Here is a 23,735-nt window from a genome sequence, read left to right as displayed (position 1 = left end):
TTAAAGTGTCACTAATCAGACGTGAAAGACACAAGGTTTTAGTGTTTGGGCAAACGTACAGAAAAACCAAAAAAAAAGGAAAAAAAAGCTTAATGACCTGTTAAGAGCATTACTCTGAAAAGCCTTGTTGATGTCCCCGGTCCGGGATAAAGAAGGGACCACATCGGGGGGGTGGGGGGTGGAAATTAATGCCACAAATATTCCAAGAATTCGACTCGAGCATTGTGTGGTGGAATTCCGATGTCAAGGCCAGCAGTGTTATAACAACAATCCTCTAATAACTCCTCATTTTCATAATGATTTAAGTGTTTTTACATTAAAATAACACAGAACATCAACTTCTCTATGAAAACTCATATTTATCAGCGTCTCATCCTGGAGACAACGGAGGGATCTGAAAAGTCTCTAATCCGTGGAGATGTAATCTAACATTTCTCCAGATTACAGATGATAAACGCTTGATTCTGAAACATTCTGGCATGCAATTCACCCCCCCCCCCCCACCCCCCCCCCCCTCCCCAGCAGAAATAATCAAAATTCCTAAGCAGAAAATTGCAACCATTACTGCGTAATGGGATAACAACCCGAAGAATAATCCCTCACTAACAATGGTGAGGTTTGAAAAGACTCCTGCGAGTCCTGTCGGTGTCGGCCAGTGGAGCCGCGTCCTCCAGCCACCGGCCGGCGATGTAATCTCAGCTCAATGGAGACCGGGGAGAAAGAGAGAGAGAGAGAGAGAGAGAGAGAGAGAGAGCCTCCACGCCGGGGGTTCGATCCCTCCACCCGCTGATCCACCCGTCCCCACCCAGACAGAAACGATAGACCTAATTTACATTCAACACAAACCGGTGCAGGGGTTGGCCGGGGGGGGGGGGGGGGGGTCTTATGATTGCAGAGGATACAAAAAAAACTCCAACAAGACAAGAAAGGTTCTGGAGGGGGGGGCGGCAGGGTTGTTGTTGTGGTATTGGGGGGGATGGGGGGGGGGGGATGAATTAGCATCGGTGCTACAGAATAAAAAAAAGGCGCCTCTGATCTCCGCGGCTGGTCCTAATCATATACACGCCAAATGAATCATCCCGGGACTTCTCCCAAGTTAATTTCAATGAGAGCATTAATTAGAGCCAGAGCGAACTGATGTATGCAGATCAGCGGAAAAACAACAATGTAAACAACACCGACAATGGGGTTATGAATGCGGGGGGGGGGGGGGGGGGCTAATTTGTGTCATGATGCTATTTGATTTTGAGAGAAGAGCAAGATTAATGAGGGGGAAACAAAAAAAACACTTCTGTTTTGAAGATGAGAGGATTTCAAATGATGAGGAAGAGATGTTGGTTCTCATTTTGTCTCCTTGGCGTGAATCCTGAATAATTAGGATCACGATGCAGCAGCCGCTCGGCTTCACTTCGAGCTGCAGCACCAGCGTCATTCGGTTTTATTACTTCTGTGAGAGACTGAGTCCAATATCAGGGCCAGAATGATGTTTTATGACAATGATGCAACAACCAGCAATCATCTAAAGAACGTAGAATTAACGCCCTGTGGTTGATCGCTCCGCCAACCAGCCAGTCTACATACTTTCTTTACAGACTCATTTTCTAACCTTTGACCTCAAGATCCAATCAGCTCGTCTTTAAGTCTAAGTGACGACTGGTCAAGCAGGAACTTGAGATGTCATGTCCGAGAGACCAAATACACGTGTGAAGCCTCCGTGACCTTGACCTCAAGACCTCCAAAATCTAATACGGTTAATCCATGAGTCCAATCTGCGCTCTTAAGATAACATGCTTACTTTTGTGAGGTCACCGAAACGTTGACCCTTGACCTCCAAACTCTAATCAGGTCAGAAGCGATTGGGGGAATGAGGTCCTGTCGATATGTACTCGACCAATCGGGAGTCAGTCTCAGCTGTCAACAACAGGACTCCACTTCCTCCCACGATGCAGAAATGAAGCCAAAACATCCTTAAGATCAACGCCGCCATTTTGTGCAAATGAGGTCATCAGAGCCAGAGTCTGTCCAGTGTTCTCAGCTGTCAATCATGACGTCTCACCAAACATATCATAAACATAAACACATATATACAAACTACCTAAAATGACAGAAATCCTCTTTGAGAAAAAGGGTTTTCTTTTTAGTCTCATCCACTAACATGGAGCAGACAGGTTTGGGACATGTACCACAGGCAGGCACCAGGGGGCTTCACTTCAGGGGAACCATCATGTCCCCTGTCTTTATATAGAGTCTAAGAAATTCATTAATACTTTGATATGTATAAATGTATTTTAGGCCTGAGAGGGAAAATATCTCGACTCCAGCTGAAGTGAGTCGATCGGAGCGTTTCAGCTGAAACCAGCCGCCCACATCTGGACTTCAGATCAACAAGAGCAAGCGACAGTGAAGTGAGTCAGTTAAAGTCAGAAACCCACAACAATAAACTGCAGCAGAGGAAACGTGGACGTTTGGTGATAATCCTCTGTGGCCTCACGGGGACGAGCGTCACGCGGTCACTTGATCGATGGCGACCATCGATCGACTCTTTGAAGATCATCGAGTTCTTTGTTTCTGAGCTCAAACCTCAACACGCAGCTGGAAGCGATGACTTTTATAGCTCATTAGCATTAGCCATGAATTATGTTGTGTTTTGGTATTTTGTTCGCATTGTTTTTTCATCATTATCCTTTATTATTCTTGTGTAATTGTTTCCATTCTGTATTGGAGGGTTATTGGAAACGAGTTTTGCTTTCTTCACCTTCCCCACGGAGGTTATGTTTTCACCCCCGGGTCTGTTTGTTTGTAAGTACAACTACACAAAAACTACTGGAGGGATTTCAAAGAAACTTTGTACAAGGATGAAGTAAGGGTCAAGTAAGAATCTATTACATTTAAAACATTTTTCACTATCTTTAACATGTAAAATGAGAGTTTTCCAATATATTTACCATTTTTCTAAAGAACAATTCATGGATCTTGATTTTAAAACATTCAGGGAACTGATATCTACTAATGAATGACATTAAATAAATATGACAGAATAAAATACACATTAAAAAGTATCCCAGTCCGGTAAAACTCAGTAATATGTTAATCTCCGAGAGGATGAAGTGATGAAGGTGTGACAGTGAGAGTCTGAACGCTTCATAAACAGAGCCGCAGAGCGCCGGCCCCCCCCCCCGCTGGCAGCCGACGAGGGACAAAGAGACGACACCGCACTGGTTTAACGGCCCGGTCCTGCAGCGAGGCATGATGGGAAGTAATAACCACATCATTACCAACAGCGCCTCGGCCTTGTCAGACGTCACAGGGAGAAAGGAAGCAAGCGGAGTTCACGCTCGGGGCTGCCAGTCCGCCGCGCCGCACATGTCAACATGCTCACATACTGTACGCACAAACATTCATCGGCCCCGGTGAAACACAATCGCGGGCTTCTAAAAGAGGAGTTCACGTCGACACACAAACTCACACATAGGCTGGTTGTTCGGCTGCCAAGACGAGAGGCAGCGCTTCCGCTCAAGTGCTGCCAAGTGGGTGTTAAAGGTCACGTGATCCAGTGGGAAGAGTCCTGAGAGTGTTGCTCTCCAGTGGATCCCTCACTCATTATCAAAATAAATGCATCAAGTGGCGTGAAGCCTCCGCAGGCTCATGTGTGAGTCTGCATGTGGAGGGATTAGCGCCCGAGCTCGCTGGCGTGACTGAGGGCGGCGGCGGTTTAAGAGGGAAGACGCACACACACACCCACAGACACACAATCCACAGACAGGTCTCACTCCTCACTCACACACGACAGCTTCTCTTCTACAGCTGCTTCTTTCTCTCAAGGTTTTAATTTGATTCATTCTGTACAGTAGCTGATTTAATAAAGTAAGTAAGACTTTAAATAAGAGTAGAATTAAATATCTGGCTCACTGCAAAGAGTTTAGTAAAGTTTGAGTTGCTTTCATGAATTTGTGCAACTTTTTTGAGAAAGTTGTAGATACCGAGGGATACTTCAAAAACATGACACTTCCCACAATGCATCACTGTTTGGATACTGATAGACAAAGGTTTTTAATTGGTTCCAGTGATGGAAACATAACACTCGCTAATTACTGCTGCACAAATTAGAAAACAGTGTCCCGCCACAGACAAGATAATTAATAGGAAACACTAAAAAAAGACAAGGCCAATCCTCTAATATCTTAAAAACTCATTATTGTGATGTCACAGAGGTATCAGTGTGTCCTGTGACCGTCCATGGGGTCACGACCCCTCGTTTGGGAACCACTGGTATAAGTGACCATAGATACAGACCCGTCAACGATCTCTCTGCTCACCCTGCGTGTGGAACCATGAGAGCACGTCATAACAATCTGTCTGTCGGAGCACAACAGCCAAGTTTAGACGAAGTTTGGGATGATTCATTTTTCAGTGGGTTGTTTTTTTTATCCCTCTTCTCGCTGAGCTACGTGTCAGTGCCAGAGGCGCCAGGCAGGATCACATGAAATGAGGAGAGGGCGCCAAAAGAAAAAAGAAAGCAGGAACGGTGCTGTTTAAGTCTGAAGGCATGTGCTGTTATAGGAAGGCATGCATGAGAGCAGGCACACACAGACACACACACACACACGCACACACACAAACAATGCATACAAAGTGAAAATAGCTCTGGGTATGAAAGCACAGACCATCGGGTCCACGGTGAGGACAACACTTTGTGAAATTACACCTTGACATCCCAGCACAATGGAGCCTGCTGAAATCAGGCCACATCATCCGGCTGTGCGGAGACATCTCCGCGGTCTCAGGAACAAAACACACAAAAAAGAGTCAGAACAGCACGTTGTCGAACGAGTGTAATCGAAACCAGAGCAGCCGCTTTCTCTTTTGCCATTTAAGAGCTCAAAGAGTCAGACTTTCCTTTCGCTTGCAGCTTGACGTATCACCAACTTTAATAAAAACATAACTTTTGTCTGACAACGGAGCCAAGCGGGGCAGCTCAGGTGCCCGATCCGGAGCCGGAGCCTCAGTCACGTTGACTCGAGCCGCACTCCACTGCCCAGAACGCTCGGCAGCTGCTTCCAATTAAACGGGCCCAACCGAAGGAGGGGAGAGGAAGGCCGCGCTCACCAGAATGGTTAGCTGTGTGGAGCCAGGACTTCTCTCTGCTCTGTGTTTCTGACAGCGGATCAGTTGTTCAGAGATTCGTGTAAACACACTGTTTTTGTTTTGCCGCTGAGGGGCCGGGCTCCGCTCGCTGCCACGCAGAACCATGCATACACAGTGCAGAGAGGGGGGGAATGTTGCAAGAGACTTTATGATATTTCACCGAAGAACCAAAATACTTTGGGATTATTGCCTTGGAAACAGAGGAGCCCGGTGCCAACACGGGGCCGACTCCAGGAATCTCCCTGAATGAGATAATAATCCCCCGAAGTGAGGCGAGCGCTCTGCCCTTATTGTCTCGGTGACCACAAGCTGTTTTCCCCCGGGAGCGTTCCACTGGGCTACGTGCTCCAACGACCACAGCCCATGAAGACGACCCACGGGAGGAGGATGTGTGAGGCCAATTTAAATGGGGGGGGGGGGGGGGGGGGGGTTGCGTCACAGCCGACACCGCCGCACGGAAACACCCGATGAGAAGCACCTGTCTGTTCAGTCACAGCTTACGGGGGAATTTCACCTTAATCCTCAACAAATACATAAAGCAAGTGATGCACAGCTTGTTTTATTTGGCCTGTTTTGGAGCCTCCATCGTACGGGATCCGATGATATATCATAATGCAGAGGAATAAACCAAAAACTGTCTTTATAAGTGCACCCGGGGGTACGTGAGAAAATATTGTTTTTTATGGTGAACTGATCCTTTAACCACTGGAGCTCTGGTTTCCCCTTTTTATTTCCCCTACGGACGTTTTTAAGTTGTAAAAATGGGATTCAAACCTTTAGTGTATATGCTGGAGTTTAGTGTAGATGAGTATATATACAATATGTATTCTATTATCAACCTGTTCCAGAAATGGGAAACTTTCCCCGACTCTGGAATAATCGCGTTCTGCCTGTTTCCAGCGTTTGCCTTGCAGGAGATTGTGTTCCTCACAAACTGCCCCTCTGGAATATTTCAGGAAATTATCCAGAGTTCAGTGCATGTGTGAAAGCAGCTATGATCACATTGGAATAACTTGTCCTCTGCTGAGTCAACAGGGTTTTAAAGAGCAAATAATGGCACAAGATGACTTTAGAGAGAAATGATTGGAAAACAAAAAGCCACAAATATTAGAAATCAGCAGAGAAAACCCATCAAATCCCAGAATGTAGGTCAGAGGATCCTCCACGTCCAACAAGCTGTCACAAGAGGAGCAGGAACAGAGTTACCGCTGACACTTTCAAAAATCTACAAACTAGCCTCCAGATTAAAGACCGGAAAGCAAAGTCACGCGGGGACATTTTCAGAGCCCGAAATCTTTCAATACTCAAAATCAGAAACAGCTGCTGATCGGCTGCGGTTTGGCTTTTTGTGTTTCCTGAGTGAGGACCTGCACGGACGGAGGATTTTTTTTTTTCCGAGCTTGAAAAGTAATAATCACAACAACAAAGTTAGAAAACATTCAAAAAAGAACAAGTTCCAATGTTAACTCCCAGCGGGGTTAACCTGGTAACAGAGTGGGAGTGAGGAGCAGGAGCTGCAGAGGATCTCCTGATGGAAAACTCATAAAATAAGAGGGGAGATAACAATAACACCGGCTCTGGCTCTCCGGTGCCAGTCTATCTCTGCTTGTCTCTTGTCTCTGACACTAAAGCTTCTACTCCGGCTCTCCCTCGCTCAGACCTCATCGCCGACCCCCCCCTCTTCTTCCTCCCTCGTCTTCCTCCCACCGTCTCCCATCTAGCTCCTAAATTATCTGTCCGAGCTGTGGGAGATACCCCTTCCTGCCCGGGGTCGCTTGTCTTACCACAAGATGGCGGGTGGGGGTCGGGGGGGGAGATGAGGTGTGTGTGTGTGTGTGTGTGTGCAAGTGTGTGTGTGTGTGTGTACACGTGAGAACACTGCATACGAAGCAGAAACACACATCCCCTCTCTCCTTCTCGTTTGATGTCCCAGGAGGAGGGAGGATCTGCGGCCGCACTAAATGTCGCTCTGGAGGTGCCGGTGATGGACGGCCGGCGGGAGCTCTCTCTCTCTCTCTCTCTCTCTCTCTCTCTCTCTCTCTCTCTCTCTCTCTCTCTCTCTCTCCTGTTTGTTTGTTTCGGGGGACAGGTCGACGCGGCACCACGGTGATGTCAGAGAAACAACAATGGAAATGTGCGTCCCGGCATGTGGATGTGTTTGAGGGTTTGTTGATGCAAAGTCACGTGGAGGAACAAATCATTCTGAAGCTGGGATCCATTATTACAGCCGAGGAACCGGCCAACATCAATCCTCCGCTCTGCCTCTCTCTCTCTCTCTCTCTCTCTCTCTATCACTCCAACTCCCTGTGTTTTACAAGGGAAAGTAGTGGAACATTATTTTTCCTATAAGCTGGACACATATTTTACAGTCCCTTCCCAGTCGGAGCTCTGCAGAGGAGAGCGGTGGAGGAAACCTCTGGGATGTGGTCAAGACTCAGGCAAAAGATCCCCCGCGTACAACCACCTGATCGCTCAGCGCTACACAATCAACCCGGCTGTGGTCGAGTGACTGGAAAAGCTTGGAAACCTCAGATCACAGCTTCTGAAGGACGGCTCTGATTGCACTTGAAGAAATACCCCCCCCCCCCCCCCTCCCCTGCGTGCTACAAAACGAGTCTCATGTGCGTTTAAAGACAGAGGAATGCCCCCCCCCCCCCCCCCACACACACACACACAAATGTGGCGCAACAATCAAAGTCACAGAACGAGAGAAATTCATCTCTGACGCAAGATATGCAAAACTCTGCGGAGCTCAAACGGCTTCATCTATGATCCTGCATCGACAACACGAGGCAGCAGAGGGGCTTAAAAGAAAAAAGCTAAACGTTAGGGGGACACTGAATCTCAGAGGTGGAAGAGTTTCTCCTTTAATACTCATGTAAGTTCCCGTTATAAACACAACTTAGCGGCGAACCGAGAGTTTAAGAATAGAGAGTGTAAATAAATTGGAGTTTCAACCTGTTTAGAGAAGCAGCAGGGTGGAGTCACCACAACTGGACAATTCAGTTTGCCACAAGAGACGAGAAAGCATGAGTGCGACAAAGTTAAAACGATCTCGAGGTAATTCAGAGGATTTTCTACTTTAGTTTACTTTGACTTAAATCTAACAAATCTGCAGTAAGAGTTACTCCACAGCCGGGAATCAAACCTCAAACCTGCACGGGCCAAAATGTGACTAAAGCTGGAACTGAACCTGGTTTAGAAACATGATCTTTTTTTAATTTACTATTTAATCAGAAAGCTCCTCATTTAAATCAATTTCACACTATTTTATCAAGGAAAATCCTGATAGAATACTGTTTTTTAAACATTTGAAAACTTTGGACTTTGGGGAAATTCATGTTTTTAAGACGTCACTTCTTTCTCAAAACAAAATCAACGAGATATTTGATGAGTCAGTCGATGTTTAACAGGATAAAAACTTGTATATTGATTCAGCAACAGCAGATAAACGTTAATTTCTCAAGATTAAATTAAATATTTTCCTGTTTTTCTTGTGAATTATAAGAAATACTCTATATTAGGAATATTGGGAACCAGCTTCCAACCATCATCTGGTGTGTTTGTCAAAAGCAAAAGCATCAAACCAGGAAACTTTTATAAACCCAGAGACGTGAGGAGTCACATGACACCAGGGGAGCAGCTCAGTGGACACAGGTGAACCACATCAGGGCGGAGCCTCTAATCACAGGGCTGCGTTCAGCTCAGACGACACGTTGCTCAACGTTTATTCAAACCTAAACACGGACGTGATTCAGGAGCTTTGCAGCTGTGGCAGCTGAGAAAGTCATTTGATGCAAAAGCTGAGCAGCAGCAGAAAAACCCATCATGTATAAAATATACATTATACACGTGTTATTATACACAGACTTCTGTCACGCCCACAAAACAAGAGAGAAGGGCCTGTTCCGCCAAAAACTGCCTATCAACCCAGAAACCAGGGCAAAGACAGGAAGTAAAGGCAAGTCATTTCAAAATAAAACAGGAAATGTAAATTTGAAGTCTTAAGACCATAAATTCAGATACATGACTTTTCAAAATAAATCAAAAGACAAAAACTGATATAGATGTAGAGCAGCTCCAAATCATTTCATTAAAAATCTCACAACCAGCAGCAGAATCACAACACTGAATCAGATGTTGTATTAAAGTTGTGTTGACAAACTTCTCACCTTGGTTATGACAAATCTCACAGAATTTTTTTTTATATAGGCCTGGAGGATATGACCAATAAGTTAAAATAATTTGATATTGATAATCATCATGATAAATGTCACAATATTTCTTATGGTTTCCTCCTGGGTGAAGGTCGTGGTTTTAAACTCTTTTTTTAAGAGCAATATAGCAATAGAAACACCATGATATATATTATATACAATTATACTGCAGTATTTATTGATATTCTTAATTTCCCAGCCCTATCTCTGCACATTATTATCTCAAACTTATGGATTAAAAGAAGGTGAAATCGACTGAGCTGCGTCTCCGTTGGTATAATATTGAAAGTGTCTGGTGAATTGTGGGAATTCACAGCGTCTGTGGCTTGTGGCCAAAAAGAGAAAGTTGGTGTGGCTCCTTCATTCCTATTACACTTGGCTGAACTTTACAGAACCCGGCACGTCAGAACAATCTGACCCCGCCTGTGACCCCGCAGCCACGAGGTCGTCAAACGTGCACCGTGCCAGTCGCTGCTTCTTTCTGATGGTGAGACACTCACAGTTAAAACATTTTACAGTCTTCACAGAAAAGCACAAAGCACCAACACGTTAATATTCATCTATTGTGGTCCGACGAGCTGCCGAGAAGCCGTAAGAGCTCAACACTCAAAAAAACAACTTTCAAAACAAAGTCACGCTCGACCACAACTTAAGTGGGAGAAAACAAACACGACAAAAAACTTCTTTAAACTCAGTTTAAATTAGAAGAATAGAAATTACTGTGTCCAATTATCTTATTTGACCGAAACATAAGCATAATAATCGAAAATGGAACTGAATTCAACATTTCCCTGCATTTGACCAGGAATTTGAACTTGTGGTCAGTGTGTTAATGTGTGTGCGTGTGTGTGTGCACGTTTGTGTGGTTTTCTGGCAGCGTTCTGCTCACATCGCATCTATGCACGAGCGAATGTTTACCCAACTTTTTTATGGCGATTGTCTCATAAAGCGCTGGGAGAGAACCCGGCTCTCCGCGGCACCGGCTCAGCCGCGGGTTCCCCTCCCAGCGACCACCTACCAGGACGACCCCCGGCAGATGTGTCACCTCCACGATGACCATTGCAAAGCGGCGTGTCGAGGCAGATTACCGCATGAATTACGACACCGGTTACGACCGGGACTAGAGCGACGCCGCCTCCTCTCTCAGGCACATGTGCACGAGAAATGACGCAATCCAAAATATCACAATTAGACCATGAATAACAACACAGGGGGATGCAGTTGGTTCTGCATCACTCCTCGGCCAGTTCTTGTAAAATTCTGCAGAGTGTGGAGTTTTAATATGAAGCTTGTTTATGATTCGAATTGAATTAAAGCCAACAACAGTGTTCGACCTTTCTCTGGAAACCTGCACTCATCAGAGTTCTATACTCTCACAGATACACAAAGAAAAACCAGGATCCGTATCGTATCACCCGGACACACTTGACCTTCACTGGTTTTATATTTCCTTGTGTCCTCTACAGGCTCAACAACGCTGCCTCTGATTCGCTGACTCATCACATTTCACTCCGAGTTCACGTTAGAGGAGTTTCAGCATCGCCGAGACAAGGAGGAAGAGAAAGGAGGCAGCGGGTGTCAGACGGAGGAGTAAAGAGAGTTTGAAGTTTGTTTTTATGAATAAGATGGATCCACAACACAGAGGGAGACACAAGTATCTGCCCCCGAGACACGGAACACAGAGAGAGACACCCCCGAGACGCAAAGACACCGAGATGGATGGAAGAGGAGGATGGATGTGACGGAGATTAGGGTATCCACAACACCTGAGATCAAAACTCATTTCTATATCTGACTCTGATGAGCAAAACCTCTGCCACCACCTCCTCAGGACATGATCTGCAGCCCTCGCCTCTTCCTCCCCACGTTCCCTGGCTACTACCCCTGTTCTGGCACCTCCACCACTCCTCTTCCTTCATTCCCACAACTCCCAATAACACCGTTTGACACGTCCAGAACCCTCCCAAAAAACATGCTTTTCTTTGCTCAATCTCACGGGTCCACACAGCTCCGACGTACATCCCTTCACCGGCGAGGAGAGGGGGGAGGAAAGCCGGCTGACAGGGGCGTCCACACACACACACTCCTAAATCTGCCGAGGCAAGACGCTGGCACAGACCAAGAAATAACAAAAGTCTCCCGAACTGCGGTCGAGGGCAGCGCAACACTTTATCTGCGAAGGCAAAACAAAGGAAGGCCCTGTTGAGCGCTGGGACTGTGTTTACTTTCAGAGGAGAACAATGCTCTGCGGGAGGGGGGGGGCAAGGACTGATGTGGCACTTGAGGGACGAAAGAAAAAAAGAAAACGCTTTCTCTGTTGAGAAAACAGTTGTAGAAGTCCGTTTGAATATGAGGAGGAGGAGGAGGAGGAGGAGGAGGAGGAGGAGGAGAAGAGGGGGAGGATGAAGGGTGGGAGCAGAGAAGAGGAGAAACAGAGACAGCTGACGTGACAGGGATCTCATCTGTGTGATGTCTTTATCATTCTGGCCTTTTCTTCTCAAGGAAAATCTTTTTAAATCTAGAAGCAAAAATGTAAAATATAAAAAGAAACTGAACTTTCAAACTATATTCATTTCCTGAGTCCACTCACAGTAAAGATGCGGATTAAACTGGAAACTTTGCACTTGTTCATTTGTCCACTAACGTTTCAAATTGAGGATGAAGCTGCATGTTGAAAAATGTGTGTATAAAAATAATAACACAGAACGGAAACTTTCCCTTTAAAACAGAGGAAACATCCAAATATGAAGCAGGACTGGAGACACCTGCTGTCACATCCCTGATCAGCACTGACACACACAGACGTCTGTCGTTCACTGTGTGAGTTATTCAGCAGCGGACAAAACAGGAAGTGACGAATCAAAACATGAAGTGAAATGAAAAACATCCTCCGTTAAACTCTGGATTCATCAACAATGCAGGAATCTGTTGCCAGGAATTGTGTTTTTACTGCACCCCCCCCCCCCCCCCCCCCCCATACACACACACACACACACACACACACACACACACACACAGGCAGTTTCTAAGAGAGATTCTTGGGTAATGAAGTCATTGCAAACAGCTACGAGGAAGCTACTGAAGTAAAACACCCAGATACCATCATCTGACTTCCAATAAGCTGCTGCAGGAACCCCCCCCCCCCCCCCCCGCACATCACACCTCATCTATCCCCCAGATGTGACACCAAATGATCTCATCAGCAATCAGAGATACTTCCAAGATCAGCTCGTATCCCAGAATCCTCTCCTTTCCCACAGAAACAGTTGTTTGAGATCACCCCCCTCGATAAAGCATGCCCAGCCAAATTCTCTTTGTTTCCCCAAAAACACATCCCACATGGTGCAGAGCGGAGGGGAAGGGGAAAATACCAGCTCTCCCTTATGCATCCAATCAATGGGGGAGAATGGGAATTGGAGAATGTGAAAGGGTCACAACCCCGGGGATGGAAACGATCCCCCAGTTGCTACCGGGTATACGGTGTGTAAACAGTGAACTGGAAAAACATTAGTCTAAGTCTGGAGGTTTACACTATTGTACCACTGAGCGCTTTGAGGCTCCTCTAACACAGGAGAAGCCGAGAGCACAAATGAGGCCACGAGTGAGAGCCGGCTGCATTTCTAAACGTGGAAGGTCAATTAGCCTCTTCCAGGTTTTCTCTCTCACGCGTCTCCGAGTGGAGCGAGCGGCTCCTGCAGCCAGGTGGGCTGGTGAAGCCATCTCCCCCCGGGGTGAGAAAGTTCAGGCTCTGAGCATGAAACCAATCTAGAGTCTGCAGCTTTGGAACCCGGAGCAGCTACAAGCAGCGTTCCACTCCCTCATTAGTCCGACAGTGGAGTCTGCAGGAAAACAGATTGCCATCTTTCGCTGCAGGCAGAGAGAGAGAACACTCGATATTCCCATTTGGGCCCCCGAGCAAACTTCTAAGTTAACTTAGCTAACACGATTTTGCCAAGTAATCCTTGATTTCAATAATGTTTGGAGTGTGTCCCTGAATAACAGATCGCTGGGTTGGATTTCAGGTTCAATATGTGCCGTGGATGAAAAGGCATCAATGAGAACTGTCACAGGAATCCCACTGATCTTCAGCTCTCTCATGATTTCACATTTAAGGAGCGGTAACACAAAACATCTGAAGAGGAGAGGGAAGGTCACACCTTTTTGTTTTTGCTCTGAATTCATAGTTTGAAGTGTGTGCCTGTAAAAACATGGCATTTCCAACCCTGGTTAAAAATTCCAAAACATATATATAGAATCACATGTTTTTCATTTGACTGGTGGTTAAGCCTGAACCGCCCGAGTGCAGGCCTCAGAGAATTTAAATATCTTTCAAAAGGTGCATCACAGAATGCAAACTCAATGGGCGGCTCGAGTTTCCCTCTCTCTGCCCTCAGCGTCTTTTCACAGCGTCTTAAGAGGTCACCCAATTTTAATGGTCACTTATTGCCTGTGGAGCCGCGCCTGGTGGTATGAAGGTACCTCAGGACCACCCGAGTGCCAGAACAGCCCCGGGCTCAAAGGCTCAGGGTAATGCTGGCACTGATGATGCAGCCCTGCACCGGACGACCGGATGAATTACTCTCTTTTTTCATTTTTACTTGAGCCACCGAGGGAAAACCTTCGAGGGCTTTGAACCTGAAACAGCAGCCTTGAGTGGTTTATGTCTGCGGAGGGGGGGAAATTAAAATGTGGTGGCTTTTCTTTTTCCTTTTTCGCTGATAAGAACGTTTCTGCTCACGAGAGAACAAGAGGAGCTCGTGCAGGAGACATGCAACACTCATTTCCCTTTTCCCAGACCGCTCACTTATTAGAGGAGGCACATTGGAGATGAATAGTTACGGCTCGTCTGATTCTGGACATGGGAATAATAAAGTCGCGATGCCAAAGAACAAGGCCTTCCTGCTCACGTCCAAGACAATTATGATTTAATATAACACAGAGGAGGAATTTAATTCATGAGCAGACAAATCCAATAGGTGGCTCTGTTCTTTCTTTCTGTGTGTGTGTGACTTGGAAGGTTTCAATCCCCTTTTTTCTCCAAATCAAAACCTTGATCTCATTACATTTATATCAACCAAATGTTTCCTGCAAAAGCCAAAACAGATCAAATAGAAAACAACAGTGCAAAGATATGAGGGGGCGTTCCAGTACCTGTAGAGAGAGAGAAGAGGTCAGCAGGTCACTCACCTCAGCACGCTGTGTCCGGGGCTGGCTGGCGTCCGTCTCGATGGCGTACACATCCACCAGGTAGAGGTCGGAGCCCTTCTCGCGGTCCAGCTCCGCGGCCGTCTGTATCACTCCAGTGTTGCGGCCGATGGTGAAAAGGCGCCCCACGGCTTTCCCACCGCTGCGCACCGCCACGATGAAGTACTCCACTCTGCTGGCAGAGCCGCGCGGGCTGGAGGCGTCCAGGGAGATGACGCTGGTGCCCGGCGGCTGGCCCTCCTTCAGGATGGTGATGTACTTGGGCTGCGAGAAGACCGGGCCGTCCATCCCCTGGAGGAGGATGGTCAGCTCAGTCCTGGAGGTCTTGCGGTCCGTGCCGTGGTCAGTGGCCGACACGGCGAGGGTGTACATGAGGCGGGACGGCACCAGCTGGGAGGCCAGGCGAATGTCCCCGCTGTACCGGTCCATGATGAACGTGTCCGAGTCTCCTTCCACAAGCTCGTACTCCACTTCCCCGTTCGCCCCGTCGTCGGGGTCAAAGGCCACCACTGTGGTCAGGATGGAGCCGATGACGATGTTGGGCTCGGCCACGAGAGCGTTCTGGGACACGAAACTGGGAACATTATCGTTCTGGTCCGTGACCCATATGGTGACATTTTTCAGGGCGAAGCGGCGGAACTCGGCCGGAACCGCCTGGTCCGTGGCCTTCACCGTCAGCTCGAACAGGTTGGAGAACTCCCTGTCGATTTCCCTGTTGGTGTATATGAGCCCAGTGCTCGGGTCGATGGTGAAGTGGCTCCCCCGGGGAATCTGCTGGACGATGGAGTACTCCAGCTCCCCGTTGATGTCTGCGTCGGTGTCGTGGGCCGTGATCGTCATGACCGAGGCTGAGATGGGCAGATTCTCTGCGATGGATTTGAAAATGTCCCCAGGTGTGAATATGGGGGGGTTGTCGTTGAAATCCCTGACGTGGATAACCACAGGGATGGATGAGGAGCGGGGGGGTCTGCCGTTGTCCTTGGCGGTGATGTTGAGTTTGTAAAACGACTGAGTCTCATAATCCAGCTTCTTAACCAGAAAGATGCTGCCGGTGTTGGGGCTGATGCTGAAGGTGCCGTGGTTGTTTGTGGCGGTGATGCTGTACGTGATGTCGGCGTTCTGACCCGAGTCTGAATCCGTGGCGGTCACCGACGCCACCAGCTCTCCGATCCTCATGTTCTCCAGGACGTCTACGGACAGCGAGGACTTGGGGAAGGAGGGGGAGTTGTCGTTCTCGTCCAGGATGCTGATGCTCAGCATGCAGGAGGAGGACAGGGGCACAGCTCCGGCATCTACAGCTAGGATTTTCAAAGAATAGGAGGATGTAGATTCATAGTCCAGCTTTCCCACTAACGTGACCTGTCCAGAGCTGCCGTCGATAGTGAACTGCCCCTCCTCGTTGCCCTCTGTGACCTGATAATGCACTAAACCGTTCTTGTTCTCATCCACGTCAGAGGCGGAGGCTCGGAGCAGCTGGGTCATGTCCTGAGCAGACTCCGAGATGGAGGCCTGGTAAATGTCTTTGGTGAATTTAGGCGGGTTGTCGTTGATGTCTTGAATGTAGACCTGCACTTTGGCCTGGTCTCTGAGGGGCTTGGGGAGACCCTGGTCTGACGAGACGACCACGAAGCTGAACACGGCGGCGCCTCTTTGTCTCATGAGCGTCTCGCGGTCCAGCTGCAGCGTGCTGGTCAACTCCCCCGTGATGGCGTTCAGCTCGAAGTTGGGCTGCGGCGTCTCAAACGTGTATCTGACTTCACTGTTCGGGCCAAAGTCTTTGTCCTCGGCGAAAACCCGCCCGACCAGCGAGCCCCTCCCCTGCTCCTCCTCAAAATGAAACACGTAATTCGTGCTGTTGAACAGAGGACGGTTGTCGTTGACGTCGTCCAGAATCACGCTGACGTTGACGCTGGCGCTCAGCGGCTCCACCGCTCGGTCCCGGGCCACGAGCACCAGGTTGTATCTGTCCTGTGTCTCTCGGTCCAGCTCTGTTTTGATGTACAACTGTCCGTCTGGAAAAATCCCAAACACGTCAGCTACGTTTCCACCGGTGATGTCGTACATAATCTCCCCGTTCAGACCCGAGTCCTTGTCGGTGGCCGCCACTTTGAAAAAGCGGCTGTTGACGGGCTCCGACTCCAGGATGATGACCTCGTAGGAGAGCTGGTCGAACACGGGCGAGTTGTCGTTCACGTCGTAGACGCTGACGATGAGGACGAGGGTGGAGGTGTGCTGCGGCACCCCCGTGTCCGCCGCAGTGACCTCCACCTCGTAGGAGCTGGTGGTGACCTCCAGCGGCCCGGTCAGCGTGATGAGGCCGTGCTTCTCGTGAATGTGGAACAGGCCTTTGGGGTTTTGCTTGAGGCTGTAGACCACCACGCCGTTCAGGCCCTCGTCGGGGTCAGCGGCTCTGGCCTGGAAGATCACGTGACCCGTGCTCCAGTTCTCCACCGCGCTCACGTGCTCCACGGCGTGGATAAAGTGAGGCGCGTTATCGTTCAAGTCCTTCACGGTGATGTTGACGAACGCCTCCCCGGTGATCTCCCCGGCTCTGGCCACGACCTTCAGCTGATAGAATCCCTGCTCCTCTCTGTCCACCTGGCTGGACGCTGTGATCTGACCGGCGCTGTTCACCGTGAAGAGCCCCCGCTGGTCCCCGGAGGTGACCAGATAAGAGATGTTTGTGTTCAGATCTACGGTGGTGGCGGACACTGTCCCTATAACTGTGCCCACGCCCACATTCTCAAACATGACAAAGCTGTAAACCGTCTGGCTGAACACCGGCGGGTTGTCCTGTGTGTCTATGACAGTGACAGTAACTATGGCGTGTGTGTGTGAGCGCAGGCCGCTGCCATCTGCTGCCGTCACCTGCAGCTGGTAAGCAGTTTTCTCTTCTCTATCCAGGGGCACCAGAGTGGTAATTTTCCCCATGTTGCTATTAATGCGAAATTTGGATGCATCTCCAGCCGTAATTATATACTTGACTGTGCCATTTCGACCTAAATCGGGATCTGTGGCTGATACGGTGGTTACATAGGAACCCGAGGGCTCGTTCTCCTTCACGTTGGCAAAATACTGCACTGGGTAGAAGACTGGCCTATTGTCATTGATATCCCACAGGGTGATGTTGACTTTCCCTGCAGAGTGCAGGGGGGGGCTGCCTGCGTCTGCCGCCTGGATGTGGAGTAAGAAGGAGGCCTGATCCTCCCGGTCCAGCTCAACGGCTGTGCTCAATCGGCCTGACGCAGCGTCCAGGCGAAACAGCTCCTGGACACCGGCGGGAGTCTCGGCATCAAACGAGAAGCGGATAGTTCCATTGGCCCCGAGGTCGTCATCCGAGGCGGAGAGCAGCAGCAGCTCGGTGCCAGCAGGAGCGTGCTCCACCAGGGAAACATGATACGTGCTCTGTGTGAACGTGGGCACTTGGTCGTTCACATCAGTGATGTTGATTATCAGTTTAGTGTAAGACATCTTGGGCTGCAGCCCCTGGTCTTTGGCACTAATGTTGAGCACAATTTCAGCTGCTATTTCCCGATCCAGCAAAGCTGCACTGGTAACCAGACCACTGTTCTCACTGATGGAGAACCAGCCCAAAGCGTTTCCAGACACCAGGGAGTAGCGCAGGTTGGCATTCTGCCCTGAGTCACCATCTGTTGCTGAGACCCCTTTAATGTAGCTGCCTTTTGGAACGTCCTCACTGATATCTACTCTGTACAGCGTTTCCTGAAATATGGGGGGGTGGTCGTTGATATCATTCACAAAAATGACCAGACTGGCGAAGGAGGAGCGGGCCACGGGTTTGCCATTGTCGGACACAGACACGGTCAGGTTGTATGAGGAGATCCTCTCCCTGTCTAACACGCTGGCGACTTTGATCAGACTTAAATTGGGCACAGGAGACGTGTGCACCTCAAAGTGCCGCTGCTCGTTGCCTCCTAAGATGGAAACAGATATGTTGCCGTTGGCTGTGGGGGAGTCTGAGTCTGACACGGTGAGCAGAGCCACCACTGTGCCGATCTGTGCATTTTCATCCACAGACGCAAACTTAGAAGTGGTGGGGAAATACCTGAACTTCACCACAGGGTCGTTATCGTTCACGTCTAAGAGTTTAACGGTGGCCTCGGTCCTGCCTGACAGGGCGGGCACCCCGTTATCCACCGCATGGATAGTCAGAGAATACTCTCTCTTACTCTCAAAATCTAAAACCTCTTTTATGGTGATAGTGCCAACTTTGGGGTCAATTTGGAAAGGGGTCCCCTCATCTAAAAAGTACCTGATCTCAGCGTTGGCCCCCTCATCCTGGTCTGAAGCTGTGATCTGCAGAACACTAGAGCCCACGGCTGCGTCCTCAAACACACTGCTCTGGTACTGCTCCTGGTCGAACGCAGGGGGGTTGTCGTTTATATCTTGGATGGTGACGTTAACTTGCAAGTGGCCAAACTTTTTGGGGTCTCCTTTGTCCTCCACCTCGATGAGGAGCTGGTAGAAGGGGGTGACCTCCCTGTCCAGGCCCCCGGTGGAGACCAGGTGTAAGAAAGCCCCCTCTCCACTGGGATTCACTGTAATATCCAAGCGGAACCTCCTCTGCTCGTTGCCCCTCACGATCCTGTACGTGGTGTGGTCCACCCCGTTGCTCCCGATGTCCGAGTCCGTGGCGGTGTCCAGGATCACCTGCCGGCCGCTGCTCGCGTCCTCCTTGAAGGACACGACGATGGACGCGTCCGGGAACACCGGCGAGTTGTCGTTAATATCCAGCACGACGATCCGGACCTCGGTGGGGTAGGTGGGCTGACTGGACAGCACCACCACGTTGATCACATCGCTCTGCAGGACCTCCCGGTCGATCACGGACGAGGTGTAGATCACCCCCGTGGTGCCGTTGATGGCAAAAAGTTTGTGGTTCTCGCTGAAGCGGTACGTGAAGCTGGGCTTGGTCTCTATCGAGCCCACATAGGTGCCGACGGGCTGCTCCTCCAGGACCTGGAACTCTTGGCGGACTTGGCTGGACGTGGAGTACTGCGACAGGGTCCACAGCACCAGGAGAACCAAATGGAACCGGCCCGAAGCCCTACCTGCGTGCGCCATGGTCAGTGAGCCGGTCCACCTTTCTCAGACAGAGTCCATGCCGCTGACGCATCAACTTTACTCCGGTTGTGCGAGTCACTAAAGCATCGTAGAAAAGTGCAAGAGAACAAAAAAGTCAGCGGGTGAAACAAAACAGCAGCGGCTCGTCCTGTGTCCAGACCCCGCTCCGGAGGTGTCCTCCTCTCCTGCGCTGCGCACCCGCTCCAACTGTATCCAGTGAGGGGAGAAGAAGGATTCCTGCAGGACCAAGTTCCTCTGCAACTCCTCCAACTGTCTCTACACAGCAGAATCTTAAAAATCCATTAAAGGTGGGGAAACAACAAAAAGAGAAGTTCCTCGCGCGCCTGGAGATGCGTAAAAGTTTATCCAAAGTGGGAGCGCGGGTGTGCGGTGTCCAGCGTGTGCAGGCGGCTGAGCGCACGCACCGTCCCGTGGAATAACGGTGCAGGCGCTCCAGTCATAGTGAGTCCTAGCAAGTTAGAACAAAGCTGGAGTTCTGCAAACTCCCTCCCATCGCCGCTCCCATTGGACGGCTGCGCTCCTGCCCGCCCCCCCTCAGCCCCGCTCCCCGCTCCTTTGTGCCGAGCAGCCCCTGAGTCCCCGCCTGTGGACCAGGACGTCAATCTGATGAGACAGGTAACGATGCCCGGATCCTCCTAATGACCTCGATCACAGAATCAGGAGAATAAATACCGTCTCCATCACAGTGAAGTGACTCAGAGGGGAAAGAGAGTAAAGTCATGAGGAGAGAAATGTCTTCATGAGGCAGAAATACTTTAAAACAGAGTAAAAACACCCAAACATGATCAAAATAATGGAATATAATAAATACTGGTGATATATGTAGTACAACCTTGACTAATATATGCAAAAGTTACTGTAAAACCATATTTCAATACCAAAAAGTGTTATTAAAATATTACACTATCAAAATAATACCACAAATTATCTAAAATAGCATAATATGATATGATTCTAAATACTATAAACTGAAGAAACAGATATTAATGATATTAGCTCTTAAAGTTGCAGGATAGAAGCATTAAAAAAGTTAAGAGTTTATATGAAAATGTAAACAATTCAAAGGGAAAACTGGTCAAAGAATCGTTTCCTGTTTCCTTCAAAGTTTGCATTTTATTTTATTGTAAATTCAACATGTCATTTATATTTTCTTCTTCTTTCACATGACTGTATAATACTATGTATTTATTAAAGTTAATGAGGTGGATAATGAAGTCATATCGTCCTATGAAGTTCAGAACTGTGGGTGAGTAGCTCCATCTAGTGGCCTAAGAGCAGTAGTGCCAGATTTCAATGACAGAATAATCATGTGTTACTAAACTGAAATATGGGATTTGTAGTTTTTAGACTTTAAGGAACTTGTTTTTTATTTTTAACACATGTTAAAGGAAGTAAGCACAAATCTGTCAGGAGGGAATTTTACAAGAATTGAAGTAGAATGTATCCGTTAAAGTATTTTATTTAAATGTATATTCTTCTGAAAAGTATGACAACATAATTGTGTTTTTTCGAAATTGAAGCATCAACACAAGAACAAGTCAAACTCAGTTTTTATGTGTAATTGGAAAACTTTTACATTTAAACATTTACACTGAGCTTCACAAAATATAAGAAAATAAAATAATAACTTGAGGTACATAAGTGTAAATACTTAAATTCATCTAGGTAAAAACATTGAGCTACTTTCTGTTTGTAGTAGATGAACTGGACTTTTTCAAATTGGGGAACTCTTATTTGTTATGTTATCATCTAATCAACTAATCAATGCAATCAAACAGGAGGTTGCATGTTTAAATTAATTATTATTATTATTATTAATAATGTAATGATTGCACTGTGGGAAAACAAACGTCATCACATAGAGCAGAAGAGATTGATCATTTCCAGAATAAACACATCTAATAACTGTGACCCGGCTCAGTGAGGAGGTCGAGTTTGGGTCAAACCAGGTCACTGACGAGTTCACTGCAGGAGGCCGAGCTGTTTGTGTGTCGCTGATCTGAGGCCAGCACGTCGTCTTCCTGTGAAACAACATCACAGAGGATAATTACAACCCTCCTGCTCTGCACAGACGTAAACGTTCATTCAGGTTTTTGGTATTTGACAATTTGTGGCTTCTGTAATCAGGCCGGCGGCCGCCTGGAAGCTGAGCAGGACATGAGTCAACCGGGGTAATTGAATTAGAGCCGTGGCCGGAGCGATGGAGGCTGCTGACACAGATTCAATGTTGTGGCAGCAGACAGAGCATCAGAGCAGATTAGCTAACCTGATTACACCGGCTGAGCCAGGAGCGCTCAGGATGCTTTCCATAGAAATATCAACTTGTTGTTGTGATGGAGCCGATTCTCCTGTCGCTGATCCCAGCTTCTGCTCTGAAGGAGGAGGAAAGTGGAAAGAAAACATGGAGACACAGCAGCAAAGGGAAAGTTGAGACTATGGACTGTGTATTAAGATGTCAGGTCTCCGAAAGGGATCGCCCCCTGGAGGCTGCCTGCAGTATAGGTCAGAATCCTCAACTCCTCCATCGACCAAAGTAAAAATGTCGAATATGTTTTTCTAATGATGGTTTCTGTCGTTCATTTGATATTTAATTGAGTTTAACGTCATGATTGACAGCGGCGGGACCTTGACCATCAGACTCAGCACAAGATGGCGGCACCTGTATCTGGGTTATTTAGTTTTTATTTCTTGCAACAGGAGGAAATAGAGAAGTGTCCTATTACGTATGAGCTCATTAACTAATAGTAAGAGTTAACCAGAAAGTGAAGCCAAATCATCTGCCCACATCTCGAGGAGGAGATCGAACCACCGACCTTTTGACCTCCTGAACCAACGCCGCCACAAGTTTGTGTGACCACTAGCATATTGCACTTATAAATGTGATTTTATTCTATTTTTATTAAGATAAAGTATATATATTAATGTTGGGAGGAGCTCACTTAGATGACAAGTTAATGATGCTTTGTCACTTTCATCCCTGACTGTTATAAAAAGAAGGGAACACCTGGAGAACCTGATGGACTGAGACGTTTCTTCTTCCTCGTTCACGTCCATCTCACAAACATTTTGTTTCAGGCGTCTCTGCTGCAGATCGTGTTTTGATCCATTTGGATCACGGTCTGATGTTCATGTGGAAACAGTCGTCGGAGTCTAGATGACCGACCGAGCGCCAAATGAGTTTTTTCTAATTTTGCTTGATGATTCTTGAAATTTCCCCTGTGGGCCGAGCAGAGACCCGAATGCAAAACAAGTTTACGAGGACGATCAAATGAAATCGAAATGAGATTATCTCTGACTCTGTTGAGGACCAAACACACGCAGGATGCAGACAGATGTCAGACGGAGAAAAGCGAACCCCCCCCCCACCACCACCACCACCACCACCAGCGAGATTACTCCAGAGCCATCAAAGGCTGTTTCCTCCGCGGTTAGGAAGCACAGTGCCGACTCTCATAAAATCCATCAACATATTGTAAAGTCAAAGCTCGGTCATGAAGATCAAATGTGGGAGTCAATGAGCAGATGAAGGGCTGCGGTAATCCAAAGCAGCCATTCATGCACCATGTCCCCGGTGAAGTGCACGGGAATGTGACCCTGACCTGAGTGAGCCGAGGCAACAACTGAAAACCACAATCAAGTTTGAACTGGAGGTTGAACTCAATACGAGGACAGATCATCAGAAGCTCATCGTCACCTTTGATTCAGACGCACTGGAGAAACAGTTTCCAGGGTTATTGTTTTCAGCCTCGAAGGCTCGTGGAGTCGTTTTCTGATTTGAACTCAGAGGAAAGTTCAGAACGTTTTTTCTTTCACGTATAAAGAACCCAGCAGGAGATCGACTACGTCAGATGTGTTCACAACAACATAAAATAACATATCGTTATCGTTCTTCATTGCCAGAAACTGATCTGGACATTTATCTTTTCTAATAACGACCGAGCATTAAAGCCGAACGTGGATCTGTTGCGTCTGTGTTTGTTTAACGTGCTTTTTAAAAGTGTCGTCCTGGTTTTCGGCAGCGGCTCCTTCCCAGCGACCCCTCGTTGTCTAATGTGAGGCCCT

General features: G+C 48.0%; 2 protein-coding genes across 2 annotated transcripts in view; both read right to left on the bottom strand.

Moving 5' to 3' along the window:
* LOC128445643 (protocadherin Fat 4) overlaps positions 1-10,422 on the bottom strand; it is a 57,178-nt gene extending 46,756 nt beyond the window's left edge. The window contains exon 1 of the mRNA XM_053428385.1: positions 10,381-10,422. Coding sequence (XP_053284360.1) covers positions 10,381-10,422 — 42 coding nt within the window. The remainder of the gene's footprint in view (positions 1-10,380) is intronic.
* Positions 10,423-14,432: 4,010 nt separating this feature from the next.
* LOC128445642 (protocadherin Fat 4) lies at positions 14,433-19,652 on the bottom strand. The gene is made up of 2 exons (XM_053428384.1): positions 14,550-19,652; positions 14,433-14,447 (listed from the first exon to the last, which is right to left on the bottom strand). Exons 1-2 carry the CDS (start codon positions 19,650-19,652, stop codon positions 14,433-14,435), a joined length of 5,118 nt encoding a protein of 1,705 aa, XP_053284359.1.
* Between the last annotated feature and the right edge of the window lie 4,083 nt (positions 19,653-23,735).

This window comes from Pleuronectes platessa, chromosome 8, assembly GCF_947347685.1.
Source record: "Pleuronectes platessa chromosome 8, fPlePla1.1, whole genome shotgun sequence".
NCBI lineage: Eukaryota > Metazoa > Chordata > Actinopteri > Pleuronectiformes > Pleuronectidae > Pleuronectes > Pleuronectes platessa.
The sequence above is the reverse complement of the archived record's forward strand: the minus strand, read 5'-3'. Positions and strand labels throughout refer to the sequence as shown.

Coding starts and splice junctions, on each gene's coding strand:
- LOC128445642 (XM_053428384.1), bottom strand. CDS start 19,652: ATGGCGCACGCAGGTAGGGCTTCGGGCCGGTTCCATTTGGTTCTCCTG.